This window comes from Phaenicophaeus curvirostris, chromosome 3 (assembly GCF_032191515.1).
Source record: "Phaenicophaeus curvirostris isolate KB17595 chromosome 3, BPBGC_Pcur_1.0, whole genome shotgun sequence".
Lineage (NCBI taxonomy): Eukaryota > Metazoa > Chordata > Aves > Cuculiformes > Cuculidae > Phaenicophaeus > Phaenicophaeus curvirostris.
In genome coordinates this window covers 35,351,639-35,378,002 of record NC_091394.1, presented here as the reverse complement: position 1 = coordinate 35,378,002, position 26,364 = coordinate 35,351,639, and the positions used below count along the sequence as shown (strand labels likewise).

The window sequence follows — 26,364 nt, the reverse complement described above, 5'->3', positions numbered from 1 at the left end:
ACTTAAAGAGGGCCTACAGGAAAGTTGTAGAGGGTCTCTTTATCAGGAGGTGCAGTGACAGGATGAGAGGTAATGATTTTAAGCTGAAAAAGTAGATTAGGTATTAGGAAGATTTTTTACTATGAGGTTGGTGAGGCACTGGAACAGGTTGAACAGAGAAGTTGTGGATGCCCCATCCCTGGAGGTGTTCAAGGGCAGGTTGGATTAGGTTTTGAGCAACTTGGTCTAGTGGAAGTCCCTGCTCATGGTAGGGGTGTTGGAATTGGATGATCTTTAAGGTCTCTTCCAACCCAAACCATTCTATGATTCCCCAAGGTAAGGAGAAAGCAGGGTCATGCCCAGATGCATATTACTGTTCTTCCCTCTTTCCAATTACTGATCAAGACCCTCCTGTCCTCTGCCTGAACTATACTGACTCGAAAGGGCATCCAAACAAATGTCCCTTGCTTCATCTTCTACTAATCTTTCATAGATAAGTCTGATCTTAGTTTCTGAATCTTACTTGTTGCTATGGAAATGACTGTAATATCCATGCATTGTGACCTTCAGGGATGCTTAAACCAGAGTCTAAGCCCTGCAACATTTTCCCTTTCTCTAAGGTAGCTTCTAAACCCATTGGCTTCCTCCCATTAATTGTCTACTACTAGAGCTGAAGGACTCTTCTAAAGGGTGACAAGGAGACTGAAACATCTGAGGAGACGATATTTGTTCACAGAAGGGAAAAGGAATCTTCTCTTACAAAATCATCTGATCTGCAAGAAATGACCTCTGTTACCGTTATTCCTATGTTGAGGGAGGCTGACGTGTGTAGCTGGACACCAGTGTGTGATTTCTTCACACAGCGAGTCCAGAGAAGAGCAACAAAGCTGGTGAAGGGGCTGGAGAACAGGCCTTATGAGGAACGGCTGAGAGAGCTGGGGTTGTTTAGCCTGGAGAAGAGGAGGCTGAGGGGAGACCTCATTGCTCTCTACAACTACCTGAAAGTAGGTAGTAGAGAGGAGGGTGCTGGCATCTTCTCCCAAGTGACAGGGGACAGGACAAGAGGGAACGGCCTCAAGCTCCACCAGGGGAGATTTAGGCTGGACATAAGGAAAAAAATTTTCACAGAAAGGGTCATTGGGCACTGGAACAGGCTGCCCAGGGAGGTGGTTGAGTCACCTTCCCTGGAAGTGTTTAAGGGACAGGTGGACGAGGTGCTAAGGGGCATGGTTTAGTGTTTGATAGGAATGGTTGGACTCGATGATCCAGTGGGTCTCTTCCAGCCTGGTTATTCTATGATTCTATGATTCACAAGTTTCACATGATGTGTTGAGACACACAACAGGCTGGTGCAGGAATTAGGCCATAGGGGAATAGGTGGCCATGAAACACCTACATCCCTATTCCCTGCCTTTGCCACTAGGCCAAAATGAAAAAAATCCACTTTCATTAATATTTCACCTCCCTCTGAGTAATGGTTTGTTCATCATGGCCATTTCTATCTAAGCAGATGATCTCTTGTTTGCCAATACAGTGTCTCTAAACATCTCACACAGGACACCTCAGCAGGACTTTATTTGCTTTATATTGTTCTTGTATAGCTTTGTGAAAAGAAGACACTGAGCTTTCTTATTCAAGACAGTACAAGAAAGACTTTCTAAGCTGCAGCCAAACAGACTATTGTCAAAGAAAAAGGACAGAAAATGCCTAAGCAGATTTTCTACCACAGTAGTGGATTAGTTTTGATGCCTGCAGCCTGGTTAAAAGACTGGACAGTGATCTTGTGAGCTGCATACCCTCAATGCTGTGCTGAATTCTCCTCTTAAGCATAAGTATTTGGGGTGAGAACTATCACTGATGAAGAAATATCCCCACATATATTTCCTAGGAGGATCTGTGGTTCAGAAAGCCTCTTTGAAAATCAAACTTTCTCCTTCCTCTAGCATTAACATTTCGATGTCGATAGACATAAGGAGCAAATTATGCCGTTCCCACACTAATCATACAGTGGACTGAAGGTGGCACAGAGCTAGGACTCTTGTCACTCCCTGTCCAGGCACCACAGAAACAGCCTTCTCAACCCAAGATGCCTTGATCCAAGGTGAGAGAGGAGGAAGAAGAGATTTTACGGTCATTTAAGCCCCCATGCAGGTAGACTACTCACTTGCAGCCCAGCTAGAGACATGGCTCACTCCAACAGAGATGAGAAAAAGGCTCCTTTTTTGCCTTTAGCGAGACAGACATTCTTCAATTTATTTTATGGCTACAGATGACATAGCTGTCTAGAGGCATTCTGGTGAGGATAAGAAAGGAGAAAAGCCAGAAAAAGTGTGGGTGGAGATCTGCAGCTCTGTCTCTCTATTTGATGTGGTCTCTTCTAAAGGTCACCCACTGGGGCCTGACATCAGTGAAACTATTTTTGTAAAAACAACAGTGATCCCAATGAAGATTTATATAACACATTTGTGCTATAGCTCTTGGTTCCTTTTCCTTAAGTTACTGAAAGCAATATAACAACTTTCACAGGCATATTGTAGGAGACTGCCAACATTTCAAACATTTCCTTGATGTAGGATGATCACAATTGAGAGGAATGTGACTTTTATCCAGCCATCAGTAAGGTTTTGTTTTCCTTAATCCCTGAGTTTAAATCATTGGATAGTTTTTAGCCTACAAACTAAATCTTAATTGAGACTTGCTGTCATTTAGGTTACCACATGACTCTTCAAACAAAAGCACCAAAGGGCCTTTGAGGAAGGACTGGGACAAGGACCCTTAGCACTTCTCATTGCTGCAAGGTGGTTGTGCAAGAGAGCTCTTCCATACTTAGGATAAAGCACAAGTTTCTTTTCAGTATTAAAGTTTCTTTGTTTGAAGTGGTCTCCTGGGTCAAACCCGTGAACAGTGTAACCCAACCAGGAACCTCACAGACTGGAAATAAAACTGCTGGTTTGCATCCTAAGGTGCTGCCAAGTTTGCTTTTCACTGCACACACACGGGTGATTTTTTCCCCCAACATGAGAATTCAACTTATCTCAAAAACTGTACAAAACAAAAAAGAAACCTCTCCATCCTCCAGCAAAACTCACTAGCAGTTGAGAGTCATCCAGGTGTCTGTGATGGTGCTGAAGAAAACAAGCATTTCATCTGTAATGTCTGCATCACTGAAATTGATAATAAAGATCCTGAAGTGTGGAAGAAAATTAGGGGCATTTTAGTGCCGTTCTTACTGAACAAATTTGGGATACCTCCAAGCACTCTGACAGCTAAATGACAACATTTTCCCCAGCACAATATGTTAGGTCCCTTTTCAACAGGAGCAGAAGGCAGTTTCTGTCCCCACTGCCATGATCAGTCAAAGATGCAAGGAAACAGGAGTGGAAACATTAAGTATAACCCCCTGGTTTGCCCCCGCAAGGGGCATAAACACATGCCAACAGAATGCAAACATCTTGCCAGAGACAGAAGCAAGGGAGGAAGGGGCTAACAGCCTCTTTGCCACCCTTCTCAGCCCCAACCCCTATATCTCCATGACATCCCTCAGGTAACAGGAGGGATGATCTGGAGGCATTGTTTAATTTGCAGGAAAAACCTAGAAGCACTCCTAGTTCTCCATGACTAGCCTGAAGGAAAGGTACTTAAATGGTAATGCATGGGCTTAGCTTTAACTAGGATTTTAGCTCTGAGTCTCAGGTAAAGAATAATAATTTAGACTGATTGTTCAGGATCAGTCAGCAATGGTAAAGACAGACAGGCCATTTTTCACTCCAAAAGAAGCAGGGAAGAGATGAAATCCAAGAACCTCTGGAGGATTTGTCTCTCCTTTTCTAGAAGCACTGAGGATTGCTAGCCTGAGACTACATGTCTAACTTTCAGACAATTAAAATTAGGTCAGAGGTGTCTGGGTTTCTGCACAGTGGCTTCTCCCTTTTAAAGAGTGACAATAATTCATTTCTCCTTCACAAGGGAGCCAAAAGGTTGAGTGCAGCAGTGGGCGCAGATTGTACACTAGCAAGTGCTGAAAATAAAATAAAAAGCTTGTACACAACCAGCCTAAGCACTTCTGCATTTAAGAGGTTTCATTCCAGACAGCATCAGCACCTCCCAGAAATACAATTAACTGTTCCTTTTATTTGAGCCATTGAGAATTCCCACAACAGATTCTTACTAAATAATGAATCCCAGTAAGCATTTTGATTTACGGAAGTATTCCAAATAAATATCAATGGAGTTTTTTATATTTTTTTAAGCTATTCTTAATGACAATTAATAATAAACGTGACTGCTACTTCTTTGCGCAGCTCTCAGTCACCACAAAACTTCTTCCAAAATCCTGCTAATAGAATAGCACAGGTTGGGGGCAACTGACTGATGCAAGGGATGTCGGAGCCCTGGCAGAGAGTTGGTTAAACACATGCCAGCAGCACACTCCAGCAGCAATGAAAGGTAGCAGAGCACTGGACTGCACTGGCAGGAGCATAGCCTAGCGATGTGGGGAAGTGGTGATTCCCCTTCACTCTGTGCTCGTTAGAGAGTATCTAGACACTTTGTCCAGTTTTACACACCCATCGCAATACAAGGAAGACACTAACAGCCCAGGGCCAGTTCAGACACGGCCACCAAGATAAGAAAGCTATCATGAAGACTAAGCCAGGCTGTTTAGAGGTCCATGGTGGGAGGACAAGACATAAAGGTTGTACATTGAAATAGAGGAGTTTCTGACTTTATGTGGGGAAAGTAAATTTCTCCACGAGAACAGTCAAGCAGCAGAGCAGGTTGCCCAGAGACATGGTGAAGTCTCCACTCTCGGAGGTTTTCAAGATCAGCTAGAGAAATCCCTGAGGGACCTGGGCTGATCCATAGCTGGCCCTACTTTGAGCAGGAGGTTGGTCTAGGTGAGCTCAGGAGATCCCTTTCCTACCCAGATTATTCCAGGATTCTCGTACTATAAGCTGCTGTTTGTCATTAAATGTATAGAAACATTTTCAGTCATCACTGGGTAGCTCTTGAAAGCACACAGTGCAGTTAAACTATAATAACCTGTGGGCCTTCTCTCCAATAGCATCACGTCCATTTAGCTAAGATGTTCTGAGGCAAGAACTCAAAGGTTATTGTCATTATAACTACATGAGTAATCATGACTAAATGCTGATCTGCCAAAACCTAGTCTGGGGCCAAGTGAAGCAACTGGAAAATTTGAGGGTACATATCAGCTGATTTCAGATGTGGATATCCAAACCTGAACTCATTATTGGCAATTGAATTACTCTTCATGAAAAGACCTAAGTCCGTAGGCAGAAAGCTAAAATAGGTCAGTCACTGATGAGTCAACTGATTAGTATCAAAACCTATTTACTCTCCCTTGACTACAACAGAAGTCTTGACTACTCCAGACACCACTGCGTATAGTGCACACCTGTAAAGTTAAATGAGATAGATCCTACCCCTCTTGACTTCTGCTGATAGGCAGGACTACAGTATAAGGAAGCAAATGACAGGTTTCATGAAGAAGCAATAGCTTGTGTTAGACAAACTTAAGTTAAGAAAACAACAGATGCGCTTTCGCATACACCAGTCTGAAGAAATGCTGTATGCCCAAATCTTACTTGTTTTCTCTTAGTCAGCCTACTAGAAAATGTGGACTATTCCTATCAGCCTTCCCTCTTTTCAGTGTTGTTTAGTTTCCAGCTCCCACTGTAAATAAGTAAAATAAGTAAATAAGTAAAATAAGATGTTTCCATCTATTTTTACTTAGTTTTATAGTGGCTGATCGCTTTATTCTTCCTATGTTTACTAAGCCAGCTCCAGGCACTCACCCCCTCTGTACCTACGTAATGAAGCTCATGAGAGAAAGAGATGATCAGGAGGGATGGCATGAGCCATAAAGGTCCTTCATGCAGGAGGATGCTTGGTTTTGTGTAATTTCAATACAGATTAGTCCCTCAGTATTCGGGTCTCCTTTCTAGCTTTCTCCCTGCATGTTTTCCACCATCTTTTTGCTGGTGTGAGAGCAGACTCATGTACACTTGCTTTCTAAGTAGCTGACAGCAGCCACACAAGAAACCATGGCTTGTGCTGCAGACGCAGACACAGAAAAGCACATGCTGACAAGACACACATCTAGAAATGTGTCGTGTCTGTCCCCCTCCCCACCAAGGGAAGCATTAGAATTACCATTACTAGCAACTGCCTAATGTGGTTCTCAGCTCCCAAACACCTGGCAGAAAATTCAGATCCATTGCAGTCTCTTTCTTCCCATGTTTGGAAAGTAGATTTGCAATTCTTCAATAATTACTCAGGAAAAAACCCCAACAAAAGAAGCCAAGCCAAATTATCTGCTCCTTGAGTCACGCACTTGCTGTGTGATTGCTGTTGAGCTGAATACCCCAGCTGACCCAAACAAGACAGCTTTGTGGAAAGCTAACATGGTGTTTGGGAATGCCAAACCAAGCAAGCAAATAGTTTATCAAAACAAGCTTTTCTAAATCTGGCCCATGAAGCAGAACAAACACATGGGCAATGCCATTGCTATGAAAGGAAGATATACAGGACCCCAGTCGTTAAGCCTACTCTATACTTTGGCTGTAGCATAGCTGTGAAAATGAATTCATTAAAAAAAAAAATCACATCATCAAAATTTTTGATCATAGCAAAGGCCCCTAGTGTGGAAACAATCATGCTAACAGCAGACACCTGTCTGCTGGTAAATTTTATTCCATTTGGGAAATGGATGTAAAATCAAGGTTCTTCCAGCCTCCCAAGAAGCCAAACTACGTCAAACAAACGTGAGATTTCTTACTCACTGCCTGTGCAAAAAGCCTTGCTCTGCAGTGTTTGTGCCAGACATAAGAGGAAGGCATTACAGAAGGAATTAAGAGGCTTTTCAAGTGTATTTGTGCTGCAGGCACATATTCCTGACCCATGGCACCTTAAGCAGGGTTGTTCAGGTACAAAGCACTCACATAGAGAACGGATAGTCACATCCACACACAGTTTATTGCACCACTGCAGCTCACACATGCTAGACAAGCTTCATAAACTGCCAATGCTGTCCTCTGTGGTAGAGGGGGCAGATAATTTATCCTGCCGGTTATCTCTACGTTGAGCAATGACTCTCTATGCCGCTCTCATTCTTCCGCAGTCTCCCTGTCTGAGGGATTAACGACCCCCTGCTTCTCACTCCTATTTTACCCCCACCACACTCTCCAAAGTGCAATTACTTCATATAAACCGCACCATGAAGATGAGAGTGCCTGCTGAAGTAGGACTACTTTCAACCCTCTAAGTTAAGCAAAAGTAACTTTTCTGGCTGCACATGCTACCTAACACAAAATGTCTCCTCATTCATCCGCATGCCTCCAAATGTGTAACATTTGTGTTCCCGCTGCAACTGTGTATGGAGAAAACAGGACAGTTCTTACTTCACAGGTCTATAAGCTAGTAGTTTCAGTCACTAACAGGTTCATGCTAACCCTAAACTAGACCCCACAGTGGACCATACATATTTAGGAAGGTCTGGATAAGGATATGTACTGTACATCTGTGACCTCTCAGTATTTAATGTATCTAGACACAGAACATCTCTTCCTCACAGAGCAGCAGAAAAAGAATCACACGTTTCTCTTGCCATCATTCTTTGATAACCACAATGTGTGTACCTTACAACCTATAATATGCCTACCTAAGTCATTTTTTCATCTCTATGCCTTGTTCTGAATTTACTAGGGGTTTTTGCTTGTTTGGGGGTTTTTTAGGTTTGTCCTTTTTTTTTCCAGCTTGCCTATTGGGTTTTACATGATTTACAGTCAGATGATATGCCAAATATGAAAACCAATTGTAAGTGGATCTAAATATTCAGTGCTTCATGGATCTACAAAAGATCCATATTAGAATTTTCCTTTGAACTATGTCCTTTCACTATTCTCCTGAAAGGCTGACTTCAGCCCAAAAACTCCAGAGAAAAAAGCTTCACCCTTACTCATTATTTGCCATGTACAGAAGTACAACAAAACCAATAGTAACATCCTGGCTATGGGACCATAAAATCATTGGCAGCCATGAGGTGATAGGGATTATTAGATTTCATCTTGTTTTGAACAGATTTGAGATTCTTACCCTCTCTCCAGCAAATTTCATTACCAGGACAGCATAAAGCATCTGCAGGGCCAGACTCTCCTTTAAGGCTTCTGCGTTGCTACTGCAGAACTACCCCAGTGACTCATCTGCCAGGTCTTCATACGTGTTGCAGCTCCTGAATGCAGGACACCTTTCCTCCAGGGACCAAGAGCAAGCAGTGCTAAGTTAAGGGCACAGGGGTGTACACTGTCTGCTTTAACACACAGCAGAAATGCTGCTTAACTAACAGGTGAACTAAGCTAAACATCATGTGGCTTGCTGGTGGTTTGTGCCAATGTCCCCAAGGAGCTTCACACTTGGCTGGCAAACTGAAAGATGATACTGCTGCCTACTCTGCCATTTCCACCTGAGATGCTCAGACTAAAACATATTTCTCTAAACCGCTGCCCACAACAACTGGACATTTGATCATTTCCAGGCATTCAGTGGTTTTACTGCAAATTGCTAAAATTATATGGCAGAAATAATTTCTCTGTCTAGAGCCATCAAAAACAGTAAATTCACTTAGCCTGACCCGACTATATCAGCCATAGTATTTTTATCCCACTACTTGTGTCTCACACGACCTCTTGCTTGCCAGCATCCTATATTTTTGAGGAAGATTCGTTGCTTACTTAAAGAGTTCATATAACAAGCGAGACTCACATTGTTAGTTAAATGGTTAGTTTCTAAAACTGAAAGCAAAACCTGTTTTCTAATCTCAATCTGTCCACTTTCAGCACCTAACCATTAGATCTTGCTATATCCAGAGACAGTTTTCGATTATTAATTCTCTTTTTGCTTTCAGGCAGCAGTGGAAGAATATAAAAATCTCATCTTCATCAAAATAAATTGATTTAGCTTCTCTTGCCTCTCTTTAGACAGCACAGTTCAACCTATGCTCACGCTGGTCGGCCGTTCACAGTTCTCTGCCCATCTGTCAAAATACTTTTAAAAGCATAAACACCAGGAGCGGATTCAGTGTTTCAGTAATGGGCTTGTTAATGCTGTACACATGGAAATACCACCCCCTTGACCTTTACTCAGCAATCTGTTCTAATCCAAGACAGTAAAATTTGCTTTCAGGTACATTGTATCACCCAGGGAGTGCGTATTTAGTTGATTATCCACTATAACAACAAGACTGACTGAGTCACTCGTTTCCAAAACACAATCTCCCAGTCAAATAGCACGGCTCTAAAAGTATATTTTCAGTCTGTAAGTGACTTGAATTTGACCAAATATTTAAATACAGGGGTTTTTTTTTGGTTGAGATTAGTTTACCAGACAATCCAGAAGACCCTGAAGAACAATTTTACCCTTGGCATTGTCCTTTATTACTCCATCAATGGTTGCATCATCATCTTTATCTTTGCCTAATGAAATATTACGTGTGCTTTCAAGTCAAAACCCAAGTGACTGAATAGCTCTGAGCCCAAGAATGAGCTCTTTGGTATAGCTGTCAGAAGCAGTCATTCTGAATGCTTCCTCATCTATAATTACTTTTGAAAGTGTGACTATTAATCAGATTTCAATTCATTTAATGTCTTTAGTTAGTCTTATATACTCATAGTTTTGCTTTTTACTCAGAACTTTGTATGGGACAAAAACATATGCCTTATAGAATGTTCAATAGATACATGTTTAAGTGGGTATCAAAACCATTACCTCTGCCAAACAAACAGGTGTCATCTTACAAAAATTATACTGCAATTATTTGACAAGACAGTTCTCAAAACTACATGGATTACCATGAATTATAGTACCCTCTTCTGACCCCTTCCTAACTTCAGCTCTGTATCAGCCTTCCGGTGATTTGCCCCAGAACTTACCAGATTGCCACCTGCTCTTCAAGTATTCGAGTAGTTTCTCCCATCTTTTCCTTATTTGGCTCAGCTGGCTGGTTTTGGCTTCAATGTCTTGACAACTGACTTCATTATTTTCCAGTTCTTGGTGCTGAAATATGATGGAGGTATAGGTGCAGTAAATGAGAACACTATTCCTCAGACCCCAGTGGTGAAAATTGTGATTTTGTCTTGGCCATTCTGGCTTCCTCTATACATGTCCTGCTGGGTTAGAAATAAAATTTCTACACAGAAGTACAAACAAGGTTGCTTTAAAACCAAAAAAGTAGAAAACTTGGTTAAAACTCTCAAAATTTTCACCTTTGCCCTTCTTTTGGTCAGGGGAAGGAACCTGTTGTAAGAGGTGCAAGTGGATACTCTCTCTTTTTGCATCAATCTCTTATTGAGTTTACTTGAAGTGATGCAACTCCATCACCTCAAACCATGTCATTTGTTAAGCTTTGCACAGTGCCTAAGACAAAGTCTGATCTGACAAACCGCCTTACCAGTGCTGCAGAGCACATCACCAGTAACAACAGGAGAACCCTACTGCCCTCCTTCCGTATCTTCTTTCCCTAAGAGGAGCAACAGGTTTATGCAGGGCAAGGAAAGGTGGTAGAAACAGTATGGGAAGAAAAAGCTCCCTTCTCTATCTCAGCTCTTGATTCCTCTGGTTAATTCAGCATGACCTCTCTGTTGCACACACTAGGCCAAAGCAACCATTGAAGGTGAAAGGAAGGATGACTGACCTTCAATAGATGTCCATTTGTGTTTGGTCCATCTCTGCGCATTGTCATTACCCTGGGTCTGCCCAGCTTGTGTTACTTAAGGACGGGATAAAGATATGATAATTTGAGATTGGCTGCCTGTGTAAAATGACAGTGAGCGACAAGAATGTCCCAGCCTGGGCCCAGTAAGATTGATTAATAAAGAATAGTATCCCAAATAACCAGGCTGGAGTCTGCTGCTGTTTCTAGTTACATAAATAGTAATGCGAAGCTATGTATCAATTCACATACTGGTTAGCACAGCTACCCCACACTGACTCTGCGAAATGCCTGCAACAGGAGCTCAGGTGGCCTTCAAAATCCAGGTGGAAGGTTTTAAGAACTAAGTTATTGCTTACATACCACAGGAAAGTAACTGATACCCTGAAGTGTCTTTAACTAATATATTTTGCCTACATTTCATCAGCTCCAAAATTGTGCCCAATTTATCACCTCTGGCAAGAAATAGGATCACTTGTGTAGCAAGCATTACTGATTAAGGTTGAAAACAATTTGTACAGTGTTATTGCCACCTGTATTGAAGAAAGAACAGCTGCTACCCCTCACACCAACTTTAAAGGGTAAAGATGGATGGCTGCATGCACATTTTTGTGGGAAGAACGAGGAAGGGAAAAGGCTGGCAACACCCCTACTATAAGCACATCTGGGCTCAGAGAACAGACATCCACTATTTAAGAAATGGCTCCTGATACTCAGCTTCGAAAGTGGAACAAATATTTAGTGCTGGCTCTGAATTTTCCAGCTTTCGAGTTTAAACCAACACAGAACAGTCTTTGCAGCATGGAGCCATTCCATGCCAATTTGCTCATTGGGTTTAGTTTGTGGGGCTGCTGTGGGGATGGCCAGCCTTCAAGAGGTGATCCACTGTGCCTTGGCTGGCTCTGGAGTCAAGCCAGCAAAGATTAATTAATCCAGAGCTCCCAGTAAAACCTGGATTAAGCTTTCTTACTGATGGCAATACTTATTAAACTCTGTAAGAGTTAGGGACTTCCTGGAATAAAACAGAAGGCACCAGGGATATGACAGAAGATGATTAAGGGGCTTTTGGGAGGTGGCCTTGTGCAAACTCTTGGCCTCCACCTTCTTCATCTTCGTCAGGGACACGTTTCCTCTCCCACAACCTGCCCTGGCTTTTTCCCTTTGGTGAACACACTCACTCACTACCAGCAGGAAGAGCAGCAACAGCCATGGCAACAGGAGAGCAGCTCAGGGGCAGGAAAAGCTTGCACTGAGCTAAGTTGCTTGACATAAAGCATGTTTACCAAGAAGCAGCAGGCATGCTGACCTGCCGAAAGGGACCTCTCTGGTCAGCCTTTTTTAATTCAGGAAAGGGTGAGGGCCAGTCATCTGAAGTGTCAGGAGAAGCTGAAGAGAACATTACTACATAAAGCCTCTTTCAACCCAGTCCATGCTGTCTTCTCAGAAGACTTCTCCTCTGGGATTTCCTCAGCAGCTCTGCTGCCATCCTTCTGAATAATAAAAGAAGCCCATTTTGCAGCAAGGGACGGACTTGCTCAGGCTGTGTTCATAGCAAGTCCTAAGCTGTGGCTGTTCTCATCATTTCCCTCGAGACACAAAAGCAGCAGGGATAAAAATGGTAAGAATAAAACTCTGAAGGAGGGAAAGAGAGAGAAATAAAGCACCAAAGCAAAGAGGAGAGTTCTTGAAATAGAGTCCTGCAGGACGTGGGAAGAGCAGAGGAGTAGGTCAATCCCTCGGTTCAGAGATACCACACCTTTTCTTTATGAGCGCTGTCTGGAAAGCATCAGAGAGAAAGCAGGTACTTATAATTGCAAGTAGGAAAGGCCTCTTGTTTGAGTAATTCTTCTAAAAGGTCCACTGAGTCAGATTTCCTTTCCTGCTCAAACAATATTTGTAAGGTTATCTATTGTGGAATATACAGCTTTACTACTGAATCCATAATAAACTGGACTAGAAACAATCCGCCTACGTGAGGGAAAATATTTCAGGCTTAGGGACTTATTCTAAAGAAAAATCCGATTTACAAGAAATTAAATTCTGAAAAAAACTTATGCATTCTTTCTACCATTGTGTTTTTTAAATCCTGGAACACTTAAAAATAGGTTGATTTTCTTGTTTCAGGGTTCTTATAATTAGGTCAAGTGTTAAAATGAAGGTAATTTTGAGCTAGAGTTTTTAGTTCTGAGCTTGTTTTTCTATTAAAAAAATATCAAAATCGGGCTCCTTATGTAAAAAAAAATCTGATATTTTACAGCATAGTCCCTTAAAATTATTTATTCTAATTAAAAGAGTTCATTTTAAGACAAAGTAGGGCTATTTTTTTGTTACAAAAAAATGATCCAGAGCAAACCATTCCCAAACAGCTTTATCTCTAACAAAGCTGTCAAACGCCTTGTGTTTGTGTCCCAGTGAAACTGTTTTATATACTGAAACTTATCCCTATTGCAAAAGCAGGAAGTCCTCTGACCTCCACAGCTTCCACAGTTAGAAAATCATGTTCCAGTGCCACCAAGAAAAAAAAAAGTGACCTGTTGTAATACTCTTTTGATTGTACAGCCTCCTCCTCCATCATCCATCCAACAGAAACAAAAAAATTTTATATGCAACTGTGAATTTGTGACTGCTGGCAAACTGAAGCAGAAATACTAAAAGTGCTTTCTGATTGCCCCTCCCTGGATATCTCAGAGTTCTACCAGGGCCGCCAGAAAGTTATAGAACTCAATCTTGTCAGATGTTAGTCATTTTGCACATTCAGAAAATATGCCATCTGATGAATGGCAAATCCATGTCCTCTCCCAAAGTTTGAATCTGCTGCCAGATTTGATGGATCTGGCACAAGCCATGGGATTCACTCTTATTAAGGCAGATGGTTTCTATGGAACCAAGGCATCAATTCAGGGAAAAATTGTTAAGAAAGGTTCTAGAACCACTTGTTGAGTATAAGGGCAATCACACATTTATACAGGTGCAACCAGGGCAGCTGAGGCAAACAAACTCATTACCACCTTTTCTTTTCATTTGCTACTGACATTTTTCCTTTGAGATCAGTCTCAGCTGCAATTGAATACACAGTTTCCAGAGGTAGATCTCTGCACAAGGGATGTCATGCACTGATGTAAATGCGAAGTAGGCTGGCGAGGAGAAGACTCTGTTTTGATTATTGTAGACTCTGAGGCTGTGGGCGAAAGCAGTCCCAGCCCCACACTGCACCGTGACCAGGGCTCTCAGGAGCTGAATTCCCCTGGAGCGGGCCCAAGTCAAGGTCAGTGTTAGTTCCTCATACCAGCTCCTAGAGGTGGTACAGTGCAGCAGAGCTGCTGAACCGTGGAAGTCTTGAGAGCTGTTTTCCTCTGTGAGAAAACTGTGAACACCAGGGTTATTTGCCCAGGCTGTTTAGCTGCCTAACTTGCCACGTTTCCCTATGGGGTGAACAGCTCTGCTTGCCTGCTGGAGGTTCTCACCTCACTATCTTTGCTGTGAGCTCATTTGACCCCCAAGCTAGTGAATACTAGGTGAGCCTCCTGTGCAACAGAGCAGACCTCGCTACAAACAAGTGTTTTTCATTATGATTGGAGCTTAAGGAAAATGGTTTCCAGAACTCTGCAAAAGAAAAAAAAACCCAAAAAACCACCAAAACCCCACACACCAAACCACATATATATACAAAAATTTATGTGAGAGGCTTGCTGAAGCTTTGAGAAGCATTTGCTGCCAAGTGGTATGCTTTTCATTTTGTCAGCAAACTCAACATATACATTTGAGATTGGATGACAGGCTAACCTGTATGCTAGTGAAATGTTTATCCAGAGGTGTAACTCATTGCGATTGGGAGAAGGCAAAAAACCCACAAAACCAAAAACACAGAACAAAAATTAATGGCTTAACATGTCACAAGCAGTGTTTTCATATTTATCCCAATGCTGAAAACATTTACCCTTTGGCAAGTTTTCAAATTCTGATTATTTGATAGTGCTGCAAGTAAGCCAGGGGAAAATAAGCATGAAATGGAATGAAGTGATATTCCTGAAGTGGAACTGGATGGCTGCTAAAGGAAAGCATATCTAATACAGTTTCCAACTATCACATGCATATCCCATAACAGAAAAATGGATTAGGTACTATTTATAGGGCTTCAAATGAGTAGCTGAAAGCTGACACTGAACTATGTACATTTAAATATGCATCTTTCGTAGGTAATTCCCACCTTTCACATAAACACATTTGGTTTCAATAAAAAGGTATGCTTGAGATTCTTTTTTGGAACACATGAGAATCCAAACTAGTCCTTTTGTCTGTAATTACTGTTCTGACAGCCCAAACCATGATTCACTTCATTAGCAGTCATTCACCTCATGAAACATATCACTAATAAACTACTGTCACTTTGGATGCAAGTTCTTTCCAGTAGTGTTAAAGTTCTTTAAACAGTCCAACAAGTCTCAACCTCACATGGAAAATCATTCATAGCAGCTGAGGGAATCAGGATATTTCTGCCAGCCTGCAGGTATAGGAGCAGTCAGTCAAAGGCCGTCATTCCACTGTAATATATGGTGTGTGGAAGATGAACAAGGGCTGGCCAAGGTCCTTCTCAACCACGTATAACATATCCTGTCACAATGGCAGGCATTTTTGGTGCAAATTAAAGGTGGTAATCATCAAGTTTGAGTTGAACAACCAGCTAGCTTGCTCAAGTTCAGATTTAGAGGGTATACACAGACTAAGATTTCATTTGCCTACTTTGTCCAAGAAGCCGAATTTAGTAGACAACTAGAGCTATTACTCACAGGTTTGCGTAAAACAAAACTGGAGGAGGTTGTGGTTCTTCTCGTGCACTCTATCTCAGCTGCAATGCAAGGAAACCAATGTTTAATTCCGTTCCTCTGTCTCACTTGATCACCCATGCCACAACTCTTGTGAACATACTTAAACCACCTAGTTGTAAAGCCCTGCAAGAAAAGGAGGAGGGAGTACTCATCTGCTCTGCTTCCAGCACTTCAGCATTCACTGCCTCTAAATCTAGCCTCTTGATCCAATACTGCCCCAGCAAACAGGCCAAAGTCACAGAACAAGCGACACAGTGCAAAGCCAGAAAGGCCATGCTGAGGTTCCCAGTTCACCCCATGTTGTGGAGGGAACATACGCACCAAGCTTAAAAACTGTCAGTTAGACAAGTGATGAGACTAATCATTTTCCTGCCAACTATGGTAGTTTCTGCATCCCTTTATAGTTGTAATTTCATGCTCCTTCGCCTAGAAACTTCTTATTAGAGCAGATGACTACCCACTCCAGCATCCTAAAACCTAAATATGTAACTACATTATTTGCACTTCTCCTGTCAAGTCCAAGTGACATTTACAACCACTAATTCAATGAGCCGATGCACCATTGATGAAAAAGAAATAGAAGCTGTAATGAGCTCTTAATGGCGATTGTAAAAATATGTCTTGAGGCAATGCAATTGCTAATTACTCATCTCAAGCCATGATAAATTTTAAACTTGGGTGCTTTGCTGTGGTTTTGCTCATTTTTCTTATATGGTTTGTTTAGAGTATGGACTTAGGCAGCCAAGAAATCCCAAGGGAAGGGGAGAAGACAAATAAAAACAGGAACTGGGAAGAGGTGAAGTCATAATGTGGGAAGTAAATGGACCAGGAGGTCCACAAGAGTTCAAGAACATAAATCTTTTAAGGCAGGATGAGGGGCTGGATCTAAGTGCTATCCTCTAACACACAACTTCTGAGTGGGGGTGACTAAGCAGATGCCTCAAAGTTGGGTAAGAGGTCTGCATAGCAATCATTTTAACTCCCATAATATAAAACTGGTGAGGTAAATCAGATAAGGTAGGAAGCAATTTGCAATCCCTATGGACTGAAATCTGCTACTTGAATTTCTAAGGGCTGGGTAAACTTCAGCTTCGACTGCTACAACAGAAATATTTGGATCATAGCTCTGAGCCACACATGCTAGAGTCCAGCATCCCCCCCTCACATGGGCATTGTGACCTTAGCTGGTGCTAGCACGTGAGGCTGCAAATTGCTTTGGGGAGAGGAGAGCATGCAGCTTTCTCTTGTCATCCCTACCACAGCGGCAGTATCTTCTGGCAGAGGGATCAGGGATACCAGCAGAGGTGGCAACATCATTAGCTGCTGCTGCTGCTGCAGCTAACCTTGAGAAGCATTGCAAGCTATGTGTCAAACGCTGGGTACAGTAATTTGAAGTGTTTTATGTTTGTCTTGTCTTAACTCAGAATGGCTTATTCATAATGGTTAACTGAAGGAGGGGAATGGACAGGAAAAATTACTTCTTTCTAGCATCAGCTTTGAAGCCAAACAGAGCTACTGACCTGTAACCTTTTCCCCTGGCTTCATAGCAGCATAGAGCAAGGGTGTGCTAGCATACAGAAGATCACAGTTGTGCTTCTAGGTTATGTTTGCACAAGGAACAGATAAGGTCTGTGAGATGATGACTTCCTCAGAGATACTGCCTGCATGCCATGGGTGTCAGTCAGACTGTTCCCACCCCTCTTACAAATGCGTGGGCTTGCACGGGGCAGAACACCATCCTCCTAACAGGTGCCCAGACAGAACCCAGCTAGTACCTGCAGCTCCTCTCCATTTCCACATCAACCTTTACTGCTTGGCACCAAGCCAGTCCATGATAAACTAAGCTTGCAAGCCAAAGACTGCAGAAGGTACAGCGCGATGCCTGTCTGCTCATAGGCAGACCCTGGAAAAGCTCAGGGGAAGCATGAGGCTCTTGGAGGCAACTACAGGCATTGTTTCACCTCCCTGAGGCTCTGCTCTGTTGCCTCTGACTAATTCTTCACTTAAATTAAAGTACAGGGACTGCTGCTGATACATGTACTTCCAACAGGACATCCAAAGTTGTTTTTTTCCTTTAGCTTTTAACTACACTACTTAGTCTGACTTTACATTAACTCATGTCACCTTGGTCTTCTGTTTATTATGCTCTTTATTACCTCCTGTGTTGTATGACTTACCTCCTCCTACCCCCAAGCACAGTCCAAGACTTGGTGGGTGGCAAACATCATGGTTACAGCATTGTGGAGGATAACACGAGTTTGTAGATTTGCCCAGGAGCAAGCACATGTATAGGTGTAATAATCTTCCCTAGGCAACTCATTCAGGAAGAGTAAATGCCTGAACCCTGGCAATGAGGCATGCCTCCAGTTTTTCTGCTACCAGGCTGTACCTCCCAAAGTGGGATACGCCTGAATAGAGAAAGTAGCATGGCCTGGTACACACTGAGCGCTTACTGGTACAATATTTGATCCCTATTAATCTCTTTAATATTGCTCCCTGTTTGCAAACATATTGAGAGTCCCAAAGCAGCAGCTTATACCTGAAAGTTAATGAAACTGCAGAGTGCAGAAGTGTATTTCAGAGATTGCACCCACCTGCTGTAACTGCCCATGCTGAATTTCCCAACATTTCCCTACTGCTTTGTGACTGAAGGGAAAAAAGCTGCCAAACACTCCCCAGACTTAGATTAGCTTGGTTTTCCTGAGCAATGAACTAGCATTACTTAACAACAGTCCCAGCATGATTTGCTGAGGGGGCTGACAGAGCTCAACCTGGAAGCTCCAGAGCATGCTGTTTACAGAGCATCGGTGGCATTTGCTGTGCCACACATCACACACAGTGAGGCTGTAACGTCCATGCTGGACACGGAAACACAAATTTCCCCTCCTACAGAAGCAAAAGGCTAGAAAAAAACCCTTTTGTTTAATTTCCTTCCTCTTGCTCACCTCAGGAAAGGCAGTTACCATCCTGGTGCAACCTGTCACCAGAAATAAGTGCCTTGCATCAGCAGCGTACATGCTGCCTGCTGTAGGGTTGGGTTTTTTTGTGCATTAATGATGCTAAATAACACAGGGAGACAACAAAACTAAACTGCTGTTTTTCCTTGTCTAAGTAGGCAAAGCTCCACTGCAAGGGGGGTACCATTGACCCAAGTAGCTTGTCTGCCATCGTGTGTGCCACACGCAGCTCGTACTGTGGGGTTCTGCATCAGCCTCCTGCTTGTAATTCTGAGGACGTCCAGGTCCCCTCTCCCTCAGTTCTCTCCACATAGACAGAATACTGGTCAGAAGAACAACTGCGCATGGGTTTTTGACCAATATATATGTTTTAAATGTATGTATACGCACGCACACACACATCACACCCCCCGCCACATCTCAGACCAGCCCTCCTACCATCAAAAATGATTACAGATTAAAAGAATACTGTCACTGTAAAATCAAGTATTCTGAATCAAGACTGTGCAAATAGCCCTTATACCTACATATCTGAGCTTTAGTCTTCACCCATGTGCATTTTATCACATATTATTTTTCCAAAAATCCACTACTTAATTCATTGCCAATACTTTAAGTGTTAGTCAGGAGCTCTGCCCAAATAAGTACCCCGTCTAGAAGGACCCTGCTTTATGTGTTGTAAAGTCATAATATGCTGCTGAAGTAGTGAACACAGTTTGTTGGAAGAAAAATCATGGTCTCTTGCACAAAAAAAGTTTCCATAGGCTCAGATTGCATCCATAATAGTTGCACAATTCCTACAAAATGTCTATTACCTTATTTAACCCCAGGCTTTGAAACAGATATTTCATATACATCTACTTCCAATTAATTACAGCAAAACATTTTTGGCTGGCTTTGCTGGAATGGTAAGCATGTACAATAGCAACTGAAAGAAGAGTACTATACTTAAAATAATCAACTAGTACATGAAAAATGCTACAAACAAGCAAGAAGGGGTTGAATTTTTTTTTCCTCTCAATTGCACAGTTCATTTTGACCTGAAAACAGATCTAGTTTTTAGTTAAATGAACCTGTGAGCAAAGTTGGGTCAAAGTCAGAAAATAATTGTCTGGAAGTATTATCAGATATTCAAACATTTGATTTTACTGCTTTCCAAAACAAACCTACTTAAGAACACAAGCATCTAAAGTTTACTATAAAATGCATATTAAGTAGAAATGAAAAGCAACAGTTTGGATTGCATCTTCTTCCCACTCCACCCCGTCCCCCCAAAAAAATTAATTATGAAACTAGACTTCAGCTGAAAAAATGTTTTAGCAATATCTGTTCCCATCCACTGAGAAGCAACTCCAATGAGCTGGTTGATGGCAGCTACAGTACATCCTGCCCTGGATGATGCTGAATTAACTTTCTGTGCTTTTCTGCTCCTTCCAGAATATCACCTTTCATCACTAGGCAGATAAAGACTGTGTGGACATCTACAAGGGCAGCACTACATGACAGCCAGACATAAAAATAACTGTGTAGTTCAGGGCGGAGGAGGACATACTATATATTAGGACATACGTATATATTAGGTAATGCCTGAGGCCATGCAGCATGGAAAGGAAACAGAAAGAGAGTGACTACTCTGAGTAATAAGGAGAAAAGTTTTACAATTTAAGCAACTTTACTTCATGTATAGGTCATACAGATGACCTTGACTTTGGCACTGATTCATTTTTAAAAGTATCATAAAAAAAAATACCAAACAGCATTAATAGGATGCTTCTAACACCATTTTCTTAGTATTTCACAAGAAATACACTGGAACAACAGACTTAAACCTGTGAAACAGGCTTTTGTGAGCAACACTTACATCCCTTTACTGCAGCTAGCACAATGACCCATCATTCCTTTAACAGTTGTCCTCCTTCTAGGAGGTACTGAGATAGACACCTTCCAGCAGGTTTGCAGCCTGTTGCAGACAAAGGAAATGCAGCTCAGACCTCTGCTGCAAGCCCTGATGGAGAATGACCTCTGGAGTAATGCTCTTAACCCTTCACCCTCCAGCCTGCCTAACAGATTGAGAGGTATTTATGGTTTAAGTGTGGTAGTTAAAGTTGAAGTCAAGTAGCTGCCATCGGATGTGGCACATCCCACACAGCCATAGCAGGAGCAACTCTCCTTCAGGAACTGAGGCCAATCACAGGATCTGTGCCCGTGGTTTGACCAAAACCACCATCCCACTTTGTCAAGGCCTGGTAGACACATGAATGTCTTCAAGCAGGATCTTCCAAGAGAGAAGCACCAGGTGATTCTCGCTGCAGGTTATGCTATGGCTGCCCCAGGAACTTAAGCATGTTACTGTAGTTTAATTTAAATGCACTTTTGCAATCTCTCAGCTCCCACACACACTTTCAGAACAGTGAAACCAAACAACCATTAAACAAAGTTTATGCCTCATCCATCTACCCCTGCTCTTTGCCAACTTTTCTCAGCTCTCTTCACCCCCACCCACTAACACTTTCCTCTCCACTTCTGCATCTGTCCAGAACTTTTCCGACTAGTTTCCCCACAAGCAGAGTAGGTTAGATGGTTGTCTCCATTTACAACAGTGACTGTTTTCTGGGGTCTTGAAAATCCTGCCATCTGGAGTTGTGAAAGATGAGACCCACCTATGATGCAGAAAATATGGACTCTTTTTCCAAGTGCCACCGCTGATCTTCTGCCTGGATCTTGTACCAGTCACTTCAGGTCCACATACCAGTGCTTGCTCTTTCACTGTTATCCACTCAGCTTGCAAGGACTGCTTGTGTAGCCTGTCCCTTAGGCTGTTCTCCTAATTATAAAGTAATTAAACTTCCTGTAGCATTTCATTCAGCATGAAAAGGCATTTTTGAGTACTAGAAGAGCAGATACCTGAAAGAGGATCTTTTGAAATACCCTAGTGAAAATAATATAGCAAATAAAAGGGGAATTCAGCATCACACAACAAATAATCTATTTGTGAAACAAAGGCATAGAGCATTTGTTCATTATGGAGCCACAGGGGGAAAAAAAGCCTTATGGTAGATCTGGAGGGTGTGTGGGTTGTACCTTACTTTCTTTCCTCAGTGTCATGAAAGGGTACAAAGTAAAATTACGCAGTATAAAGAGCAGCAGTTAGCCCTCTTAGTACAATGTCATCCTTCTTTAGAGGAGGGGGGCTTAAGATTTTATGTTTTCCTTTCTTCCTTAAACACAGCTGACAAGAATTTCTGTAGAGCTTTTATTTATAAAAGCTGTTTAAATGGATTTGTCTTTCCATCAGTTGGTAGTACTACGATTTACCCAGGTAAACACATGGATCACAGAAGGGTAATTTTTCTCTTGGTACTGTTTGCAAAACAAATATTTTCTGTATGCCTCTGAGTGCACTACAGGAATGAATGTATCAATTTAAATGTAAGGGTAATAATCCCAATGCAGTCATTTGTGAATCTCTGGTTTACTTCTGAAGTGCTAGTTTGTTGCCTGTGCTATAAAGTGAACTGCTGGCTGAAAGCTCAAGCCTTTGGTTCATGGGATTTAGCATAAGGTTACCACTGCCTAACATGGAAACAAGTAATGCAACTCTCTTCAATCACTTCAGTAAGCAAGAGGGATTAATGCTGTAGGCACTTCACAGGCAGGTTTCATGCCTCACTCTTGAGCAGTGGAAAAAAAACCCATACCAACAGATGAAATAACATGCCAACAGACTTCAGACTTTTACTTCACGCCCTTAGCAAATGACCATCCTGCTTTACTCTGCTGTATGGATTCCTCAGCTAGCAATTCACCTCAGCTATGTGGTCCTTCCTGGGTGGCGTACACACCAGCCCATCAGTAAAGCAGGCTGGGAAAGCAGGGGCATTGCTTGGATCAAATACTTTGCATGTCCTGCTGTGCTTCAGAGTTATTGCTTCAGAAATAGCTCAAATAGCCTGAACACTACACGTGTGATCCGCATGCAAAGGAATTGACACTAGCATTACTGCAATGGCATAACTGTGCCCTACAGCTATGCCTGTAAGATGCCTCACACCTAGACAAACTCTCAGGTCACAAGAGAGATGCATGTTCAACCAGAATAAGAAATCCTGAGCTGCCATGAGCCATCTGACCCTGTCAATCCCCTGATGGGAGATAACTCAGACGCAGACTGTCTTTTGTCAAGGTTGCAGCTTGCAGAAGAAAGGTTGGCCTGGTGGGAAGACAGAGAGGGAAATAACATTACTGCCTCCCCCCCACCATTCTGAAAGGAAGGACCACAAGCACTGCATGCCTCATGCCACGGGGGGCTGGAGAAGGGGAAGAGGAGAATCAAAACAATTGCTAACTCTTCTACAAAACAGAGTGCAGACAGATGAACTAAGTAAGACCAACGCCAGCAGCCCTATAGCAAGACAATGCATACGACTTTCATGAAGAGTCCCCCTGAAGTTGTCTCCCACCTGGCCCAACTCTTTGGCTCAATATCTGATCACAGTTCTAGACACATATTGATGTAAGACACTGGGCCCTTCATCCCTCAGGACTCTTGCCGTACTTGACATATGAGGAAGGCTTTGATTCTGTTTTTTAAATCTTCTGCAAGTTGAATGAGGAGTGAGAAAATGGGTTCAACATGTTGAACATATCTTTGGAGGGCAGGGAAAACAGCAAAAAACACAAACAGCAGCTGGATGCTATTTGCACATAAAGATATAATTTCTTTTTCTTCCATGGAAGTGCTGCTTTTGTGCTTAAGACCCAGACAGTCAGGGAAAATCCTTGCCAGGACATAAGTTTTCCTCATTTATTGGGAGCAGAGAAAGGAGACTGCTGTGCTACCTTTACCAGCAGTCTCACTGTCAGCTGAAGGACCCTATGGCTTACTTGATGCCTTTGTTACAAATCTATTACTTGAGGGGGCAGGGAGGAGAATGTCTTAGTGCCATGATGCAATCATATTTTAACGTGGCAGTCATTTTTGCCTCATTTTGTGTAGATGCGTACTCTGTAATTATTGGACAAAATGTTAATGCTGCATAGAAAAATTCTGGAGGGATGAGCAGAAGTCATGCCTCCTGGGTTCTCTGCACGCTGCAAGTAGAATAGTGAAAGTATTTTGAAGTTCAGGAGCCACTGTCGTATCTTAGAGATTCCCCTGACAAGTCAAGAGAAACAGTCATTTGTGACAATCAGTTTTCTGTATTTGGAAGTACAAACAGTGATATTCACCGAGCTCTTCAAAAAAAGTAAGTGTATTCTGTTTCCAAGGTTTCCTTCAGACTGATTATCCTGGCAAACAGAAAAGATTCCAAAGCCAAGTAACTCTATTCAACCTCTAGCTCATTCTGCACGTTGCGTGCTAGGAGGATTATATCATGGCTTACTGAAGCCATACCCTGAGCCCATCTAAAACTTCACACCCTCCATGTGTGGCATTAAACCTTCGTGTAGTCCTTTAACGCGCAATTCCCTCACAAGCTTGCTCAGCTATTTCCTGACAACCCATGGGTAGGGTTGGTTTTGTTTTGTTTTGTTTTTCGTGCAGTTCATGTCTGTCCTTGAGACACGAAGCGTCTCAGAAAATTCACACAGAGGAACTGGTTATTAGTGGACAGTCACTTATATATGTGAATGTTCGGGAGACAAATTCCATGCAGACAGCAGTCTTTGTACTCCCTATCAAAAAAAGGGCAGGGCCTCATTAATGTTATATTTGGGTTACTCAAGACAACAAGCATGTTTAAAAAACAAACCAAAATGACCTCTGAAAGCATGACTGCCCATTTTAAAGCTAGATTAATGATCTCTAGTATAGAAATCAACTTTTTTTTTTTTTTATGTTTGCATAATCCATATGGTGGTCTGGCACTAGGCACTGTCCCAATGTGAGGAGATACAAAAATACTTTGTAAAAGGCTAAGTTATTCAGACTCATAAGATATTATATTTTCAATCCACAGTTGTAGACTGGTTGTGCTTCAGTTTACTGGCTACTTCTCTCTCAAAGCTTGTTCAGTGAAGTCCAAAGTAGCTGATTTTACCCCAGGTGAGGTCTGCTTGAGCTTCTGGGTCTCCAGCACAAAGCTGCAACATTAGGCTGCAGACCTGCAGATGAAGAAACACAGGAATGAGCATTCCAGAGCTATTGAACAACTCTAGATGCCAGTCTTCCTAATATATGCATTGGGAGCAGTAAAGTAAGCACATGCAGCATGTATTAGTTTATGCTACTCACTGAAATTCCTTTGTCCTTTAACAGGGATATTAAAAAGGTCATGCTGCTGATTAAAAACACATATCACTTACAGTGGCAAAGTTATTTAATGATATCTTAGAGAGAATCAGAGTTTTTCCCTGAGGGTTAGTCTTGTGCATCATCAGGAGAGACATGCAGGGAAACCCTGTTTGAATTGGCAGGGCAGTAAGTAAATGGAAAGATATTTTCCTTCTTTGTTCATCTGTTTCATTGACCTTTACTTTCAGAGCATGGAAAAAAGTACTTAGGTCTATGAAGAAATATTTGGAACAAGGAAATCCTGCAAGTGAAAAGAAGTAACCACAATGCTGGATTTCCTATGGAGATAAATATCACTGATGCACAAAGCTCCTATGTTCCTTCGATTAACATACTGTAGGTGGAACCCGAAAACACTGGATAATGGTAAGTTTCACTTTCTAAAAAGTCAAAAGCTGTTTTAATAGAACTGTAACTGCCTTTCTTTTCTGTTCAGCAAGAAAATACTCCCTTTCTCAGAGGCTGACCCAACACCCACCTTGTTCAGAGGTCAGGCAATGCATTCCTTGTTAGGCTTAGTCACAACCTGTCTTAGTGCCAAAGTTGGCAAGTGCTGATATCCCGGGTAGGGATAACACTGCAAGTCGTAGTAGTAAATGAATCTTTATTGAACATATTGCCAGGAGGATTTTCTCCTGTGAAGAAGGGGGAGGCTTGTCCCTAGTGAACCACGTCTTGGGACTGGTACAGTCCACTAAGCTACAGCACCCAAGTACAAAGACATGAGTGACTTCAGAAGTTCTCCTCTAATGATGAGGTGGATGAAGATTGCACGGATCACTTCTCGTATTTAAGGGAAATTTCTAGATGTCAACAAGAAGAATTCAGCATTTCCTATGCACTATCTAAAATATTTTAGGAGGCCTCGTACCCCAACCCCTAACTTCTGAAATCTTCACAAGTTCCTAACTTCACACTCCCCATTTGTCGGTCTACAGCACCATAGTGGGTTAGTTCCCATGCAGACAATACCAGGACAATACCACTTTGCTGTTTGTAAGTGGTAAAATAACTGTAAAGCAAGTAGGCTCAGGGCTGAGACAGTGAAAGACAAGGAGGTAAGAATTCTGCTGATCTGCATAATTATGAAGTATTTCTTCTCTCTAATCACCCTGACTAATATGCAAATATATAGGCATGCCCATGCATAACCACACACCTACTCTCCAGTATCTGAAATCTAGATGGCCCCTGGGGCAAGAGTCATGTCATGTGGAACAAAACACATGTCAACACTAGCTCCATGCCATAATAAACATTTTATCAGTAATTATGCCAAATTGGACCTGAACAACAAGCTTAACTTTGCTCCTTAGCTTTCATACCCAAAGAACAGTCTTACAAGCTACATCCTAACGCAAGAGAAAGAAAGATAAGGGAGCCTATTTATGATGTAATTAAGAAAATCATGATGGCCTCCCAGTAATGAACCCACTTCTAATTATCCTGGAGTCTTCTTATCTTGCATGTGCTGCTTGAACAGTCGTTTAAAGTGCTGCCAAAGTGCCTGTCATCAGTAGGACGAGGTTGCCAGTAGAAACTTGGCAACAGAAACCTGAAGACAGGCTTGCATACGTGTCT

General features: G+C 42.2%; 1 protein-coding gene across 1 annotated transcript in view; it reads left to right on the top strand.

The window, feature by feature from the left end:
- NEDD9 (neural precursor cell expressed, developmentally down-regulated 9) overlaps window positions 1-26,364 on the top strand; it is a 106,121-nt gene that overhangs the window by 3,878 nt on the left and 75,879 nt on the right. The window contains exon 3 of the mRNA XM_069853653.1: window positions 24,972-25,149. Coding sequence (XP_069709754.1) covers window positions 25,147-25,149 — 3 coding nt within the window. The 5' untranslated portion in view covers window positions 24,972-25,146. The remainder of the gene's footprint in view (window positions 1-24,971; window positions 25,150-26,364) is intronic.